The 18,031-nt window shown below is 47.2% G+C and overlaps 1 protein-coding gene across 1 annotated transcript in view; it reads right to left on the reverse strand.

The window, feature by feature from the left end:
* The window catches only part of skap1 (src kinase associated phosphoprotein 1), a 347,892-nt gene that overhangs the window by 55,155 nt on the left and 274,706 nt on the right, over positions 1 to 18,031 (reverse strand). The window contains exon 10 of the mRNA XM_067969375.1: positions 10,365 to 10,424. Coding sequence (XP_067825476.1) covers positions 10,365 to 10,424 — 60 coding nt within the window. The remainder of the gene's footprint in view (positions 1 to 10,364; positions 10,425 to 18,031) is intronic.

Below are 18,031 nucleotides of genomic sequence, written 5' to 3' on the forward strand. Positions count from 1 at the left end.
AGCACAGAAGGAGGCCATTTGGCCCATCGTGCCTGTGCCGGCTCTTTGAAAGAGCTATCCAATTAGTCCCGCTCCCCCGCTCTTTCCCCACAGCCCTGCAAATTTTTTCCTTTTCAATTCCACTTTGAAAGTTATTATTGAATCTGCTTCCGCCGCCCTTTCAGGCAGCGCATTCCAAATCACAACAACTTGCTGCGTAAAATAAATTCTCCTCATCTTCCCTCCGGTTCTTTTGCCAATTATCTTAAATCTGTGTCCTCTGGTGACTGACCCTCCTGCCAGTGGAAACAGTTTCTCCTCATTTACTCTATCAAAACCCTTCATGATTTTGAATGCCTCTATTAAATCTCCTCTTAACCCTCTCTGCTCCGAGGAGAACAACCCCAGCTTCTCCAGTTTCTCCACTTAACTGAAGTTTCTCATCCCTGGTATCATTGTGGTAAATCTCCTCTACACCCTCTCTAAGGCCTTGACATCCTTGCTAAAGTGCGGTGCCCAGAATCGGACACAATACTCCAGCTGAGGCCTAATCAGTGATTTATAAAAGGGTTTAGCATAACTTCCTTGCTTTAGTACTCTATGCCTGTGGTGCCCAGAATCCCAAAAAACTAATAAATAAGGCTTCAGATATGATATTAATCTATTTTTTCTGTGCTTCCCTGCAGTGAGAGATGAGTGTCTAATGCTGCCATTACAAGGAGCCTTGCTTATAGCTCCCAAAAACCAGGCATGAATTCTAAGATTTGTTTTGGCCGCTGATGAAAATTCATCACAGACGTTAACAATTAACATCTGCACATCTTGGGACACAGAACTACAGAATTCCGACTTCTACACAAATGTTTGTTGCTCTGCTTATGTTTTAGAACCTTTACAGCACAGAAGGGGGCCATTCGGCCCACTGTGAAGAAAGTCTTGCATTTATATAGCGCCTTTCACAACCTCAGGACGTCCCAAAGCGCTCAATGAAGTACTTTTGAAGTGTAGCTCCTGCGTTGATGCTAAAAATTAACATCTGCACACCATGCGACACAGAACTACAGAGTTCAGGCTTCTATATAAATACCAGACTTCTGTTGCCCTGCTTATATTTTAGAATTTTTAAGGGAAGTCACTGAAAAATACGGACAATCTAGCTCAAAACTGCATGAGGCGGTAACCCTGGATTTGATGTTGTGACCCAGGGCAGGGAAGGAGAGGGAAAAAAATAAAGCCTTCTGTGGTCCCTCTACCTCGTCCTCACCACCCCCTCGCCCCCAAACCCTCCCCGCCCTGGACTGGTCTCATACAGTAACTGATTCCCAGTCCAAAAGCCATAACTCTGGAGCCAGTTTTTTGATGTATCTCCCTCTTGGTCAGTGAAGGGGGTTTAAAAATAACTTTTAAATATGGAACAATGGTGCTTTTTATAATTCCCCCCCCCACCCCGCCCCGGGTTCTCCCGTACTATTCATTGTAAAGACACTGCGTTCTATTGCAATGCTCTTCACAGCCCAGGGATTGTGGGCTCGGTACTCTGGAATGTAATCAGATTTCTGGGAAAAATGCAAAGGGCTTCTAGATATAATGGAAAACAAAAAGTCGTGATTAAATATTATTCTATGACAGATCTTCCTAATCTCCTCCGGGTTCATCTCCCTCTGGGCTCTATTTTTAGCTCATCATTTAACACCTACGTATCAATGCCTATCTGCACTATTCCAAAGCCGTCATTAACCCGTTTATTTTAAATTAATAGTGGATCTCCTGCGGCATATATCAAGGAAAGTGGAATGACGTCAGTTTATAAGGAGAGCAGTGTTGCCCTATATGATGCTGAATGCATTATTCTACTGTTAGAAAGAAAAAACTTTAAAGAACTTGCATTTATATAGCGCCTTTCACGACCTCAGGACGTCCCAAAGCGCTTTACAGCCAATGAAGTACTTTTGAAGTGTAGTCAATGTAGTAATTTAGGAAACGCAGCAGCCTGTTTGTGCTCAGCAAGCTCCCACTAACAGCATTGAGGTAAATGACCAGATAATCTGCTTTTAGTGATGTTGGCTGAGGCATAAATATTGGCCAGGACTCCGGGGAGAACTCCCCTGCTCTTCTTGGAATAGTGCCATGGAATCTTTTTACGTCCGAGAGGGCAGATGGGGCTTCGGTTTAACATCTCATCCAAAGGACGGCATCTCCGACAGTGCGGCACTCCCTCAGTACTGCACTGGAGTGTTGTGGTGGACCGAGATCCATTTAAGGCTAATTGCTAAGCAAACAGAGCCTCATATCATTCCGAGTTTAATTGTTGTTTGGTTGGGGAATGTTACAGATTGGAATGTACTCATTAGTTTCAGGCTGCAGTTGGGGAGTAAACATCATTTTAATATTGTTTTATAAAGTTCTACATCTGTGCATGTGTTGTACTGCTTTCATATATATCACAACCAGTGATGTATAAAGGTTTACCATCACTTCCTTGCTTTTGTATTCGATGTCTCTATTTATAAAGCCAACGATCCCTTATGCTTTTATTTTAAAACAGCTTTCTCAGCTTGACCTGCCACCTTCAAAGATCTGGATGTGTGAACCCCCATCTGTTCCTGCACTTCCTTTAAAATTGTACCATTTAATGTATATTGCTTCTCCTCATTCTTCCTTCCAAAATGCATCACATTACATTTCTCTGCATTAATTTTCATCTGCCGTGTGTCTGCCCATTTCACCATTGTCCTCCTGAAGTCTGTTACTATCCCCCTCACTGTTTGCTACATTTCCAAGCTATGTGTCATCTGCAAACTTTGAAATTATACCCTGTATATCCAAGTCCAGATCATTAATATATATAAAAAAGAGCAGTGGTTCTAATACCGACCCCTGGGGGACACTGCTTTCCTCCAGTCTGAAAAACAACCGTTCACCGCTATCTCTGCTTTCTGTCTGTGAGCCAGCTTCATATTCATGCTGCCACTGCCCCTTTAATCCCATGGGCTTCAACTTTGCAAACAAGCATGCAACAATTAATTAAGTTTAATTTAAAATTTTAATTACAAAATAAAATGATAATTATTGGAAGTTAGACTTGGTCAAAAAAAGATTATTTTTGGAGAGAACTCTCATCCCTCCTCCCCATCATTTCTAGCGTCTCCAGAGGGCACAAACCACCCGTATCGGACTGGCTGAGGGGGCTGTTCCAAGTGGGCTAGTACAAGGAGCGCAAAAGCAATCCCCCTGCCCCCCCCAACCCCGCAACCATTCATATATATCATCGCTCTCCTCACGGGGTAAAATACAAGGCCCGTTGAACAAGCTCCCCAGCCTCCCACTTCTACACCAGCACAGCTGAGAAACGGAACGGTGTGGGTGGGGTTGGGGGAAGAGAGCCTGCGTTCGCCTGGCTCCCCCGACACCACGCACTGCCTACTCCGGCACGTGAAGCTGCAGGAACCATTCCCGTCAGACACCATCCCTCTCCTTCTGTACGACCAGCGCCGGGAAATGGGTTCTGCAGATGTTGCTGCAAATTGAAATCTAAACACGCAAGTCTTTTAACCCCTTCATGTCATAAATCTAGACTGATTTTTCAACAAATTGTACTCGCCCTACAGCTTTAACTGAGAGTTCTGTCAGCTCTTGTCTTTTGGTTTAAGTAACTATTCTTAGGACAGAAAAAAAGGCGCATCTAACCCATGCTGTACCTGCCCTGAGAGTGTTTGATGGGACAGTGTCGAGGGAGTTTTACTCTGTATTTAACCCGTGCTGTACCTGCCCTGGGAGTGTTTGATGGGACAGTGTAGAGGGAGTTTTACTCTGTATTTAACCCGTGCTGTACCTGCCCTGGGAGTGTTTGATGGGACAGTGTAGAGGGAGCTTTACTCTGTATTTAACCTGTGCTGTACCTGCCCTGGGAGTGTTTGATGGGACAGTGTAGAGGGAGCTTTACTCTGTATTTAACCTGTGCTGTACCTGCCCTGGGAGTGTTTGATGGGACAGTGTAGAGGGAGCTTTACTCTGTATCAAACCTGTGCTGTACCTGCCCTGGGAGTGTTTGATGGGACAGTGTAGAGGGAGCTTCACTCTGTATCTAACCCGTGCTGTACCTGCCCTGGGAGTGTTTGATGGGACAGTGTAGAGGGAGCTTTACTCTGTATCTAACCCGTGCTGTACCTGCCCTGGGAGTGTTTGATGGGACAGTGTAGAGGGAGCTTTACTCTGTATCTAACCCGTGCTGTACCTGTCCTGGGAGTGTTTGTTGGGACACAGGGTGCTTGAAAGTAGAAAATGCTCCATTTGAACAGTGACATCACTCACCTTGAAGGAGGACAAAAATGATGAAAACAGAATATTTCAAGAAACAAACTACTGTCACTGTGATTCTGTAATAGTGATTCTGTAATAGTGATTCTGTAATAGTGATTCTGTAACGGCTACCGAGCTTCTGCCCAGCACTGCCACTTGACGAAGGTGCAAATATCTCTGAAGGACTGTGGTCAAACGAAAGAAGAAAACAAATGTGGGTAACTGATCAAGGACTTGGAAAAGCAGTGCAGGTTATCATGAGAGGGGCCAAGGCCCATAGTCCGGGGCAGCAAGCAACGTTGGAAAAAGCAGACAGAAGACAAATTAGGAAGTAGTTGGTTCGGTGAAGCTAAGTTTGAGTTTTTAATGCTCGTAGATTGTAGGAGTAAGGAAAGCAATTAGGAAGGCATATGGTATGTTGGCCTTTATTACAAAAGGATTTGAGTACAGGAGTAAAGATGTTTTACTGCAATTATATAGGGCCTTGGTGAGACCGCACCTGGAGTATTGTGTACAATTTTGGTCTCTTTACCCAAGAAAGGATATACTTGCCATAGAGGGAGTGCAACGAAGATTCACCAGGCTGATTCCTGGGATGGCGGGATTGTCGTATGAGGAGAAATTGAGTAGACTAGGCCTGTATTCTCTAGAGTTTAGAAGAATGAGAAGTGATCTCATTGAAACATACAAAATTCTTACAGCGCTCGACAGGGTAGATGCAGGGAGGATGTTTCCCCTGGCTGGGGAGTCTAGAACCAGGGGTCACGGTCTCAGAATAAGGGGTCGGCCGTTTAGGACTGAGATGAGGAGAAAGTTCTTCACTCAGTGGGTAGTGAATCTTTGGAATTCTCTACCCCAGTGGAGGCTCAGTCATTGAGTACATTCAAAACAGAGATGGCTGGATTTCTAGATATTAAAGGCATCAAGAGATATGGGGATAGTGCAGGAAAATGGTGTCATGTTGAATGGCGGAGCAGGCTCGAGGGGCCGGACGGCCTATTCCTGCTCCTATTTCTTATGTTTTTATGAGGGAGGACAGGAGGCCCAAAGACTTGAGGTCCTGGGAAAAAATGAGTTGGAGCAGGACAGAGTGGATTTTCATCTGTACCTCCTGGGAACATAGGAACAGGAACAGGAACAGGCCATTCAGCCCCTCTAGCCTGTTCCATCATTCAATTAGATCATGGCTGATCTGTATCTTAATTCCATCTACCCGCCTTGGTTCTGTGACCCTTAATACCCTTGCCTAACAAAACCTTTTAATCTCTGTTTTGAAATTTTCAATTGACCCCCAGCCTCAACAGCTTTTTTGGGGGGAGAGAGTTCCAGATTTCCACTATCCTTTATGTGAAGAAGTGCTTCCTGACATCACCCCTGAACGGCCTAGCTCTAATTTTAAGATTATGCCCCCTTGTTCTGGATTCCCCCACTAGAGGAAATAGTTTCTCTCTATCTACCCTATCAGATCCTTTAATCATCTTAAACACACGGGTGTGAAGTATCATCTGTGTGGAGCACAGAGAGGGAAATCGGGCAAGGAGATTGGAGGCTGTCTTCCAATTAATGGAAGTTAAACAGGACAGGATCTGTTATTTGTACGGGACCTTCCCCCAGCTGATCTTCCCCTCTGCGCGCGGTCCAGGCGATGCGTTACACCCAGGCGGTAGAGACAATAATCTACCCTGATGAATCACCGCAGGGAGGAGGAAGTGAGCATAGTACCGTTTTGAAGTCCTGGGATAGAATGAGTTAATCTTGTTGATGATTTCACTGCGGGCTCGTTCAGCCTTGTGATGCAGAGAAGTTTCGCTCCATCCCGTCAAGCAACCTGTTGCTCGCTTCCTCTAATTTTTTTTTGCAAAAAAAAACTCGCAAAAATGTCAGGGGCCTGTTTCCTTTTCGCACAGTAGAATAGGAAAAAGAGCTGAACAGAGGTTTCCTGCATGCACACTCCCCTACCTCTCCCTGGCTTTTCTTTGGAAAAGCTTTTAGGAATGATGCGTATGGTGTTGTTGATAAGAAAGGTGGCTGGACCTTCACTTCCGAACATAACACTTCAACGATCCATCAGGGAGTCTATGTGTCTCACATTGGTATCTAGCTTGCCTACGAGAGGAGGTGACAATCTAGACCCAACTGTGACCTGGTTTGCTTAACCCCACCTACATCAGGCGGCCATAAAATGCCATTCTGTTTTTTTAAAAATAGGAACAGGAGGAGGCCATTTAGCCGTTTGAACCTGTTCTGCCATTCAATTAGATCATGGCTGATGTGTATCTTAACTGCATCTACCCGCCTTTTCTCCATAATCCCCTGATACCCTTACCTAAATAAAATCTGTTGATCTCAGCCTTGAAAATTTCAATTGGGGGGGGGGGGGGAAGAGATTTACAGATTTCCACTCCCCTTTGTGTGACAAAGTGCTTCCTGATTTCATTCCTGAATGGCTGAGCTCTAATTTAGGATTCTATTTCTTTGTTCTTGCCTCCCCCACCTGAGGAAATAGCTTCCCTCTATCTACCCTATTGGATCCCTTTATTATTTTAAATACTTCAATTAGATCACCCCTCAAGCTACTAACCTCAAGGGAACACAAGCCAAGTTTTATGCAGCCTGTCCTTATAATTTAATCCTTTAAGCCCCGGTATCGTTCTGGTGAATCCGCATTGCACCCCCTCCAAGGCCAAATCTCTCCTTCGAGAAGCATGGTGCCCAGAACTGATGGGGCCTGACCAAGGCTCTGTGTAACTGAAGCATAACTTCCTTCCCCTTGAATTCCAGCCCCCTTGAGATAAAGACCAACATTCTATTTGCCTTTTTGATTACTTTTTGTACCTATGCACCAGCTTTTAGTGATTTGTGTTCCTGGACTCCCAAATCCCTCTGCTCCTCCACAGTTCCTTGTCTTTTGCAATCAAGAAAATATTCCAATTTGTCTTTCTTGGATCCAAAGTGGATGACCTTACACTTCCCCACATTGAACTCCATTTTCCACAGTTTTGTCCACTCACTTAATCTGTCTTCGTCCTTTTGTAACTTCCTAATTCCATCTGCACAAATCACTGCGCCTCCTGACTTAGTGTCATTTGAAAACTTGGATATACAACTCTCTATTACTCCAACCAAGTCATTAATAAATATGGTGAAGAGCTGAGGCCCCAGAACAGATCCCTGGGGAAATACCTTGTCACATCCTGCCAATGAGAGTACTTTCCCTTTATCCCTACCTCTGTTTCCTACCTCCCAACCAATTACTGACCCATGTCACAAGATTATCTCTAATTCCCTTCTTGTTTAAGCTTGAATGGTTTCATTGTGCCTAGTTCACCCATTTCCTGCCTTGAGGCGTTGACTTCTATTGGGCTAGGTGTCCAACAGGCACCAGTAGCTCTCCATTCCCGTTCCCAAGTGGCTATTCCCCATGTGTGAATAGGCTGTTCATTATGGGAGGGCATCACAGGCAAGTCAGATCCCATTCTCACCTCATGTGCACTTTCCGGCGGGCGTTGTGGGATGGCTATCGGGAGCAAGACCCAGTCTGATGTCCATCTCCCTGGGCCAGGGCTGCTGGAGCCAATTTTGTGCATTCAAACTGCTGCTCCGCCCGAGAACAGCACAGGTGGGGAACTGAACCTGGGACTTTCTATTGTATTGTCGACCAAACTCAAAAGACAAAGATCATAAATTACTTTGGGCTGAGAATCTTTAAACACTGCAGCTTGAGCATGGACTGTTAGTCACTAACTTATATAGAATTTACAGCACAGAAACAGGCCATTCGGCCCAACTGGTCTGTGGCAGTCTTCATGCCCCACACGGGCTTCCTCCCACCGTACCCTCATGTGTTTATCTAGATTCCCCTCAAATGCATCTATGCTATTCACCTCAACTACTCCTTGTCCACATTCTAACCACTCACTGGATAAAGAAGATTCTCCTCAATTCCCTATTGGATTTATTAGTGACTATCTTATATTTATGGCCCCCTAGTTCTGGTCTCCCCCCACAAGTGGAAACATCTTCTCTACGTCTACCCTATCAAACCCTTTCATAATCTTAAAGACCTCTATCAGGTCACCCCTCAGCCTTCTCTTTTCTAGAGAAGTGAGTCCCAGCCTGTTCAATCTTTCCTGATAGTTATAACTATGGACCGTTAACCATTCACGACCTTATTCCCGAATCCTCAGTGTGTTTGAGTTTCAGACCATTGGAACGTAACCTTGGCAGACTCGGGGATATCCGATCTGCTCAGCCTTCATTAATAGTCAGTAAGTTGCAGCTCTAAGTGTATCCCAATCCACCTCATGGGTTTGCTGCCAATTGGCATGAAAGAGGATCCTCTCTCCGAACCCCATTAGTACTTAAAATTCCACAGATTTGCTGTAATAAGCCTTGTGATTTGTCCCAGTCTCTAACAGTCATTTACTTCAGTGCCTCCATCATCTGGAGCCCATATGTGAGCACACTGCATTTCTAAAGTCATTTTAACTTATTTTTCATCCCCAGCCCCGCTAAAAGGGACTGCCTGCGTGCGTGGATAAATATCCAGTTGTGTACAGGAATGGCGTTTATTGGGAAGAATATACACCATGGTGATCAAAGGCTCCACAGAACATATAGGGCAGAATTTTAACTTTGAAAAATGGGTGGGTTGGGGGCGGGGGCATTGATACTGCAAAAATTGCAGACCCGCCTCCAATCTGCCCATTTCCGGTTTTCACCGGGACGGGCAACCAAACCGCTCCCAGGAGGCGGGCTGGTCACTAAAGCCGTTCAAGGAGGCTGCAGGCCTCCATTTTGAAAGGTTTTGCGATTTCAACCCCTGGGGGCCAGGATTCCCGGGCCTTCTCCTTCATGCCGCGTGAGAGGAGGTGAGAAGGCCTGAAACTGCAGGTAAGTGCCTTTATAGCACAGCTTGTGGGCTTGGAGGAGCAGGAGTGCTTCCCCCAGGCCCAACAAGCAGTGACCCCACGACGATTGCGAAACCCCCCCCCCCCCCGGCAACAATCGCGGACCCCCCCCATGACCCCCGATCCCGACATCCCCCCCCTCGGTGACTGACACCTCCCCCCCACTGACCTCCCCCTCCGTGACCACCATGCCCATTGGGCACAGGGGCATGGGTGGGCATGGCGGCACCAATGGCAGCCCATTGGTGCCACCATGCCCACCCATGCCCTGTGCCCCCCCATCCATACAATCTAAGACTTACCTTTTCACATCCTCTTCCTTGCTCTGCTCCCGTCCGACTGAGACCAGCCTGTCAATCAGGCCGGCCTATCAGATGGGAAACCATCAAAAAAAAATAAAAGATGTCCTTATGTTAAAATCGTAAGGACGTCCGGGAAACCCGTACTTCCGATTCTATCCCCCTGCCCCCTTCCCGGCTATGGGTCAAAATCCTGGCCCTGATTTCTGTGTGCAGGACCAGAAGAGGCAGCATGACATCTGTGGAGAGCACTAGGCCAGGACTGAAGAGTGGCAATGTGAGGCTGGGTGAATATAGCGCAGTTTTGTCTGACTACCTTGGACAATCAAAGAGTATTTCTACAATAAATTTCCTCAGAAGGTTAAATGGGTGGGTAGGGTTCCTGATGGAGTAGATTGTACATGGGCTGTGGAAGGAGATTCAATTGGTGAGTAGAGTCTATGATAGGGTAGAGTGGACACGGGCTGTGGGAGGAGTGGGATCAATGGGCCGAATGGCCCTTTCTCATTCCATGTCTTTTAAATGTTCTGATGTGCACTCTCCAATATGGGGGAGGGGAGGGGAACAGTCCAGCCCATAGACATCGATCAATGTCACTCTTTAATTAACTGATGGAGATACTGGGAAGGCACTATTTGCTGGTAGTGTACTTGACAATTCACCCATCATGTGAGCTATAGTTAACACTCAATTCAGTAGATGACTTGGGCACCTAACGTAGAGGGAGAACATGAATTTTAAAATGGGGTGAGGGGAGACCTGAAGTTAGCCAGTCTGTGATTGAATCAGAAACCAAACCTCAGATTTGCAGATCTGAAAAACAGAATTCTGGTGCTGAACCTGGATTCTGGATACACATACTAATCTGTAAAGTCACCTGAGAATCCAGTCCCATTACTCTCTTCCTCTGGGCCGATGGGTGGAGGGAAGTCATCCTCTGAAAGAAAGAATACCAAGTGATTTGATTACTCTCAATGTATTTTTTTAGGTGTAAATTCCTCCTTTTTCCCTCCTTTCCCTCGTCTCCCCAGACTCTGCACCAACTGCAGCCACCCAAAGTGGGCAAGAGTCCTGTGCACAGGGTCTGTGCCAACACCAGCTGAAGATACAACACATCAGTCCCAGGGACGACAATGCTGCTAAATTTGCCTCTCACCCTGCTTGGTCTCCAGTTGAAGCAGCCTTGCAGCACGTGGCTGAGGTGGGGAAATCAGCAGGGGGTCAGAATCCAACCTCCAGGACACGGTGCGTTGACTGAATGTCCATTGTAGCATCAACGAGGAGATGCCTTGCAGTCTGAGCAAATCCTGACCTGGGTTGATGCAGTCCATAATCCAGGTACACACAAGAGATGTGGGGATATTTCCATACGAACACTTAACATTACATAGAGCTACATAGAATTTACAGCACAAAAACAGGCCATTCGGCCCAACTGGTCTTTGCTGGTGTTTATGCTCCAGACGAGCCTCTTCCCTCCCTACTTCATCTCACCCTATCAGCATATCCTTCTATTGCTTTCTCCCTCATGTGTTTATCTAGCTTGCCCTTAAATGCATCTACACTATTCGCCTCAACTACTCCATGTGGGAGCGAGTTTCACATTCTCACCACTCTCTGGGTAAAGAGATTTCTCCTGAATTCCCCATTGGATTTATTAGTGACTGTCTCATATTCACGACCCCCAGTTTTGGACTCTCCCAATAACATACTTGCACTAAATCCTTTGGTGTGCTTTCTCAATATAGGCACTAACTTGTTAACGCTTGCACCAAACAAGTACAGGGGTAAAATAGCATAGTGGTTATGTTACTGGACTAGTAGTCCAAAGGCCTCGACTAATAATCCCGAGTCATGAGTTCAAATCCTACCACAGCAAAATAAAATTTGAAATTAAAATACTAGTATCAGTAATGGTGGCCGTGGAACTACTGGATTTTTGATGTTAAAAACCCATCTGGTTCACTAATGTCCTTTAGGGAAGGAAACCTGCCGTCCTTACCCGGTCTGGCCTATATGTGACTCCAGACCCACAGCAATGTGGTTGATTCTTAATTGCTCTCTGAAATGGCCGAGCAAGCCACTCAGTTGCACAATCTCGCTAAAAAAAGTCATATGAAGAACAAAACCAGACGGACCACCCGGCATCGGACACGACAAAGGCAAACCAAGTCCAGTCGACCCTGCAAAGTCCTCCTCAATAACATCTGGGGACGTGTGCCAAAATTGGGAGAGCTGTCCCACAGACTAGTTAAGCAACAGCCTGACATAGCCGTACTCACAGAATCATACCTTTCAGCCAACGTCCCAGACTCTTCCATCACCATCCCTGGGGATATCCTGTCCCACCGGCAGGACAGACCCACCAGAGGCGGCAGTACAGTGATATACAGTCAGGAGGGAGTGGCCCTGGGAGTCCTCAACATTGACTCTGGACCTCATGAAATCTCATGGCATCAGGCCAAACATGGGCAAGGAAACCTCCTGCTGATTACCACCTACCGCCCTCCCTCAGCTGATGAATCAGTCCTCCTCCATGTTCAACACCACTTGGAGGAAGCACTGAGGATAGCAAGGGCACAAAATGTACTCTGGGTGGGGGCCTTCAATGTCCATCACCAAGAGTGGCTCGGTAGCACCACTACTGACCGAGCTGGCTGAGTCCTGAAGGACATAGCTGCCAGACTGGGCCTGCGGCAGGTGGTGAGCGAACCAACATGAGGGAAAAACTTACTTGACCTCGTCCTCACCAATCTACCATGTCGCAAATGCATCTGTCCATGACCGTATTGGTAGGAGTGGCCACCGCAGTCCTCATGGAGACGAAGTCCCTTCTTCGCATTGAGGATACCAACCAATGTGTTGTGTGGCACGACCACTGTGCTAAATGGGATCGATTCAGAACAGATTCTAGCAGCTCAAAACTGGGCATCCATGAGGTGCTGAGGGCCATCAGCAGCAGCAGAATTGTATTCCAGCACAATCTGTAACCTCATGGCCCGGCATATTCCTCACTCTACCATTACCAACAAGCCAGGGGATCAACCCTGGTTCAATGAGGAGTGTAGAAGAGCAGCACCAGGCGTACCTAAAAATGAGGTGCCAACCTGGTGAAGCTACAACTCAGGACTACATGCATGCTAAACAGCGGAAGCAACATGCTATAGACAGAGCTAAGCGATTCCACAACCAACGGATCAGATCAAAGCTCTGCAGTCCTGCCACATCCAGTCGTGAATGGTGGTGGACAATTAAACAACTAACGGGAGGATGAGACTCTGTGAACATCCCCATCCTCAATGATGGCGGAGTCCATCACGTGAGTGCAAAAGACAAGGCTGCAACCATCTTCAGCCAGAAGTGCCGAGTGGATGATCCATCTCGGCCTCCTCCCGATATCCCCACCATCACAGAAGCCAGTCTTCAGCCAATTCGATTCACGCCACGTGATATCAAGAAATGGCTGAGTGCACTGGATACAGCAAAGGCTATGGGCCCCAATAACATCCCGGCTGTAGTGCTGAAGACTTATGCTTCAGAACTAGCTGCGCCTCTAGCCAAGCTGTTCCAGTACAGCTACAACACTGGCATCTACCCGACAATGTGGAAAATTGCCCAGGTATGTCCTGTCCACAAAAAGCAGGACAAATCCAATCCGGCCAATTACCGCCCCATCAGTCTACTCTCAATCATCAGCAAAGTGATGGAAGGTGTCATCGACAGTGCTATCAAGGGGCACCTACTCACCAATAACCTGCTCACGGATGCTCAGTTTGGGTTCTGCCAGGACCACTCGGCTCCAGACCTCATTACAGCCTTGGTCCAAACATGGACAAAAGAGCTGAATTCCAGAGGTGAGGTGAGAGTGACTGCCCTTGACATCAAGGCAGCATTTGACCGAGTGTGGCACCAAGGAGCCCGAGTAAAATTGAAGTCAATGGGAATCAGGGGGAAAACTCTCCAGTGTCTGGAGTCATACCTAGCACAAAGGAAGATGGTAGTGGTTGTTGGAGGCCAATCATCTCAGCCCCAGGACAATGCTGCAGGAGTTCCTCAGGGCAGTGTCCTAGGCCCAACCATCTTCAGCTGCTTCATCAATGACCTTCCCTCCATCATAAGGTCAGAAATGGGGATGTTCGCTGATGATTGCACAGTGTTCAGTTCCATTCGCAACCCCTCAGATAATGAAGCAGTCCGAGCCGGCATGCAACAAGACCTGGACAACATCCAGGCTTGGGCTGATAAGTGGCAAGTAACATTCGCGCCAGACAAGTGCCAGGTAATGACCATCTCCAACAAGAGAGTCTAACCACCTCCCCTTGACATTCAACGGCATTACCATCGCCGAATCCCCCACCATCAACATCCTGGGGGTCACCACTGACCAGAAACTTAACTGGACCAGCCATATAAATACTGTGGCTACAAGAGCAGGTCAGAGGCTGGGTATTCTGCGGCGAGTGACTCACCTCCTGACTCCCCAAAGCCTTTCCACCATCCACAAGGCACAAGTCAGGAGTGTGATGGAATACTCTCCACTTGCCTGGATGAGTGCAGCTCCAACAACACTCAAGAAGCTCGACACCATCCAGGACAAAGCAGCTCACTTGATTGGCACCCCATCCACCACCCTGAACATTCATTCCCTTCACCAACGGCGCACTGTGGCTGCAGTGTGTACCATCCACAGGATGCACTGCAGCAACTTGTCAAGGCTTCTTCGACAGCACCTCCCAAACCCGCAAACTCTACCACCTAGAAGGACAAGAGCAGCAGGCACATGGGAACAACACCACCTGCACGTTCCCCTCCAAGTCACACACCATCCCGACTTGGAAATATATCGCCGTTCCTTCATCGTCGCTGGGTCAAAATCCTGGAACTCCCTTCCTAACAGCACCGTGGGAGAACCTTCACCACACGGACTGCAGCGGTTCAAGAAGGCGGCTCACCACCACCACCTCAAGGGCAATTAGGGATGGGCAATAAATGCCGGCCTCGCCAGCGACGCCCACATCCCGTGAACGAATAAAAAAAGTGTGCAGAGGGATTAGCTACGAGCTTGTTAAGTGTCCCGTACAGGAACAGCACCTGATGGTAAAATGTACTCCATGACTTTCCAGATTACTGGCTGATAATAGACACCAGTGATTTCCACTCGGTGACTGAATCCGACCTCCGCTGATTTTCAACGGGAATGAAAATCGGGCAGTTTCTATAACGGGCGGCCGATCCAGTCGGTAGCGCCAGTCTTATGCCCAGGCGGCAAGTTGAAGGTTTACCCCACCGTTGAAAAGCAGACATTTCACCCACATCTCGGGGTTGCCAACCCTCCAGGATTGCCCTGGAGTCTCCAGGAATTGACGGTTAATCTCCAGGTCACTGCTGCGAGCAAACACCCGGGAGAAAAACCATTGTTTTTTTTTCATTTTCGTTACACACGTTTGTTATTTTTAGTTATAACAATATTGGAGACGGGAGAAAAATACTTTTTGACTGGACGGCCGCCAATGGTGGAGCGTTGAAAATCGGGGATGTGCAAGAGGCCAGAATTGGAGGAGCGCAGAGATCTCGGAGGGTTGTACGGCTGGAGGAGGTTACAGAGTTGGGAGGGGCGAGGCCATGGAGGGATTTGAACGCAAGGATGAGAATTTTAAAAACCGAGGCGTTGCCGGATCAGGAGCCAATGTAGGTCAGCGAGCACACGGGTGATGGGTGAACGGGACTTGGATATGAGTTAGAATACGGGCAGCAGAGTTTTGGATGAGCTCACGTTTGGAGGGTGCAAGGAGGCCGTCCAGGAGAGCATTTTTTTGAAGCAGAATTTTGAATGAGTTAGTCTTTGCAGTTTTGTTCCACTAACATTTTATCCAGAAGGAAACTCATTAGTGTAAACCGCCCCTTCCTCCCCGGAAAACTATTGCAACCAAATCCTTTTTTTTTACCTTCAAGCACTTTTTTTACTCCACATACATCCCATCTTCAACACACTGCGTTTCGAACAATTGGAAATCAATTCAAATCAGCTCAAGGTTCTGTGGTTATTTATAAATTTGATCTGAACTCAGTTGAGTCAGGGCCCAGGGCGGACCCTGGGGAGGGCTGAGCTGTAAAACAGATCTCTTCAAAACGAATCAGGTCTCGGACTGGAACTGCTCGTGAACGTCTATAAACTGATTAGAATTGACTTTGAATAAATTTGGGCAAGTGGACGCTTGCTTTGCTGGGATGGTGTAGCTCAAACTTCACGCTCAAGAAAAAGACATTAAATCCAAACCTTTAAGATGATTAAAAGATTTGATAGGGTAGATGGAGAGAAACTATTTTCTCTGGTGGGGGGAGTCCAGAACAAGGGGGCATAACCTTAAAATTAGAGCCAGGCCGTTCAGGGGTGATGTCAGGAAGCACTTCTTCACACAAAGGGGAGTGGAAATCTGGAACTCTCTCCCCCAAAAAGCTGTTGAGGCTGGGGGTCAATTGAAAATTTCAAAACTGAGATTGATAGATGTAAGGGTTATTAAGGGTTATACAACCAAGGCGGGTAAATAGAGTTAAGATACAGATCAGCCAGGATCTAACTGAATGGCGGAACAGGCTCGAGGGGCTGAATGGCCTCCTCCTGTCCCTAAGTTCCTTTAGTGATCCAGTGGCACTATTGAAAAAATAGCACTGCTTTAACCAACAATCATCCCTCGACCAAGGGAGACAGATTAATTGGTCCTTTAACTCATTGCTGGTTGTGGGATCTTGCTGTGTGCAAAATGGCTGCTGCATTTGCCTATGGTCACTGCACCTCGAATCAATTCTTTGTACGCTAGGGGCCTTGAGATGTTTCTGAAAGGGCATTATCAGGCGCTGTGTAAATGCAGGTTTTTCTTTGACTCTGTGGAATGCAGCTCCCTCTCTCAATGTAAACGTGCAACTTATCTTCAAAATGGGGTTCTGACAGTGAAACTTCCTCGAAAGGGTCATAAAAAGGTGAGAAGGAGAATAAAACAAAAAGAAAAGGAAAGCTTGGGGCATAATTTCTTTCCAAACTTCTACAAGTTTACAGCTGTGGGCAGTGAGGGGAGGGAGGGCTAAGAAATCAGCCCTCATATCTTTTATTGGGTAGGAGATACCTTCAATTTGGTGAGATGAAGGATGGAATCTGGGTCCCACTGTCCATCTCCAATACATACTTAAATGGCGGATAACTAGAAGTATCTTCCATTGAAACAATCCTGGTTTCAGTGCTTGTGTGTGCTTTGTGACCTCAGTCTGATAACGCGCTTTTTATCCAGGACCCCCTCAACACAGTGCCAGGGAGGGATTTGGAAACAAGGATGAGAATTTTGAAATTACCCAAACTTATAGACGTGTGAAAGGTACGGGGAGTAATTTTCACGTTTGGGCGTGGGGCAGAAAATCGGGCAGTTTGCAAATCAAACTCCCACTAAACACCCTGCCCATTTCCGCTGAAGCCAATGGGAAGGGAGGTCGAGCAGTGAGTATAATGGCCCGCCGATCTGCAACCATGCAGCTTTCTACCCATGCCCAAAGTGAAAATTACGTCCCCTCCCCATCTCTGTGACCTCCTCCAGTCCCCACAACCCTCTGAGATCTCTGCGCTCCTCCAATTCTGGCCTCTTGTGCATCCCCGATTTTCATCGCCCCACCATTGGCGGCCGTGCCTTCAGCTGCCTGGGTCCGGAGCTCTGGAATTCTCCCCCCATAGTGAAACGTCCCCAAGCTGCTTCACAGGAGCGATTATCAAACGAAATTTGACACCGAACCACATAAGGAGATATTAGGACAGCTTGGTCAAAGAGGTCAGTTTTAAGGAGTGTCTTAAAAGAGGAGAGAGAGAGGTAGCGAGGTGGAGAGGTGTAGGGAGGGAATTCCAGAGCTTGGGGCCGAGGCAGCTGAAGGCACGGCCGCCATATCCAGAGTTAAGCGCATAGTTCAGGCTAAGACAGGTACTGAGGGAGAGCTGTGTTGGTGGCGCTGCCCTGCGCATGAGACAGCCCGAGGCTCTGTCTGCCCGTCCAGACACATGTTTAACACCACACAGCCCTGTTGGAAGGAGAGCAGAGAGTTCTCTGGGTGTCTTGTCCAAGATTCCTCCCTTAATCAACACCATTAAAAAAGAACACAGATTAACTGGCCATTCATCTTCTTGCTCGACATGGAATGCTCCTGGTGCAAACCAGGTCAGTGCTGCTCAATAGCAATTTCAGTCACTTGCGGCAATCTTGTGGGGCAAGGCCACTGTATGAAAGTGTCATCGTTCGCTGGATAACGATGAAAGAGAGATAAAACATCCAAGAGGAGAAAGCCCTGAGATTTCTCAACCTCTTCAAGGTAACCGAGTGAAAGAGCTGCAGGATATCACTCAAACATAACTCAACTCTGATCTACTGCATTCCACGGGTGACCCTCCCACTCGCTGGTTCAAGGATACGTACCTTGAGGGGGTAAATATTTTGATTCAGTAATCAAATCACCAAGGTGTGCTGGTATGTTAAAGCTGTTCACACCACCAGACATGAACTATGACAACTC

Source organism: Heptranchias perlo, chromosome 30 (assembly GCF_035084215.1).
Source record: "Heptranchias perlo isolate sHepPer1 chromosome 30, sHepPer1.hap1, whole genome shotgun sequence".
Classification (NCBI taxonomy): domain Eukaryota; kingdom Metazoa; phylum Chordata; class Chondrichthyes; order Hexanchiformes; family Hexanchidae; genus Heptranchias; species Heptranchias perlo.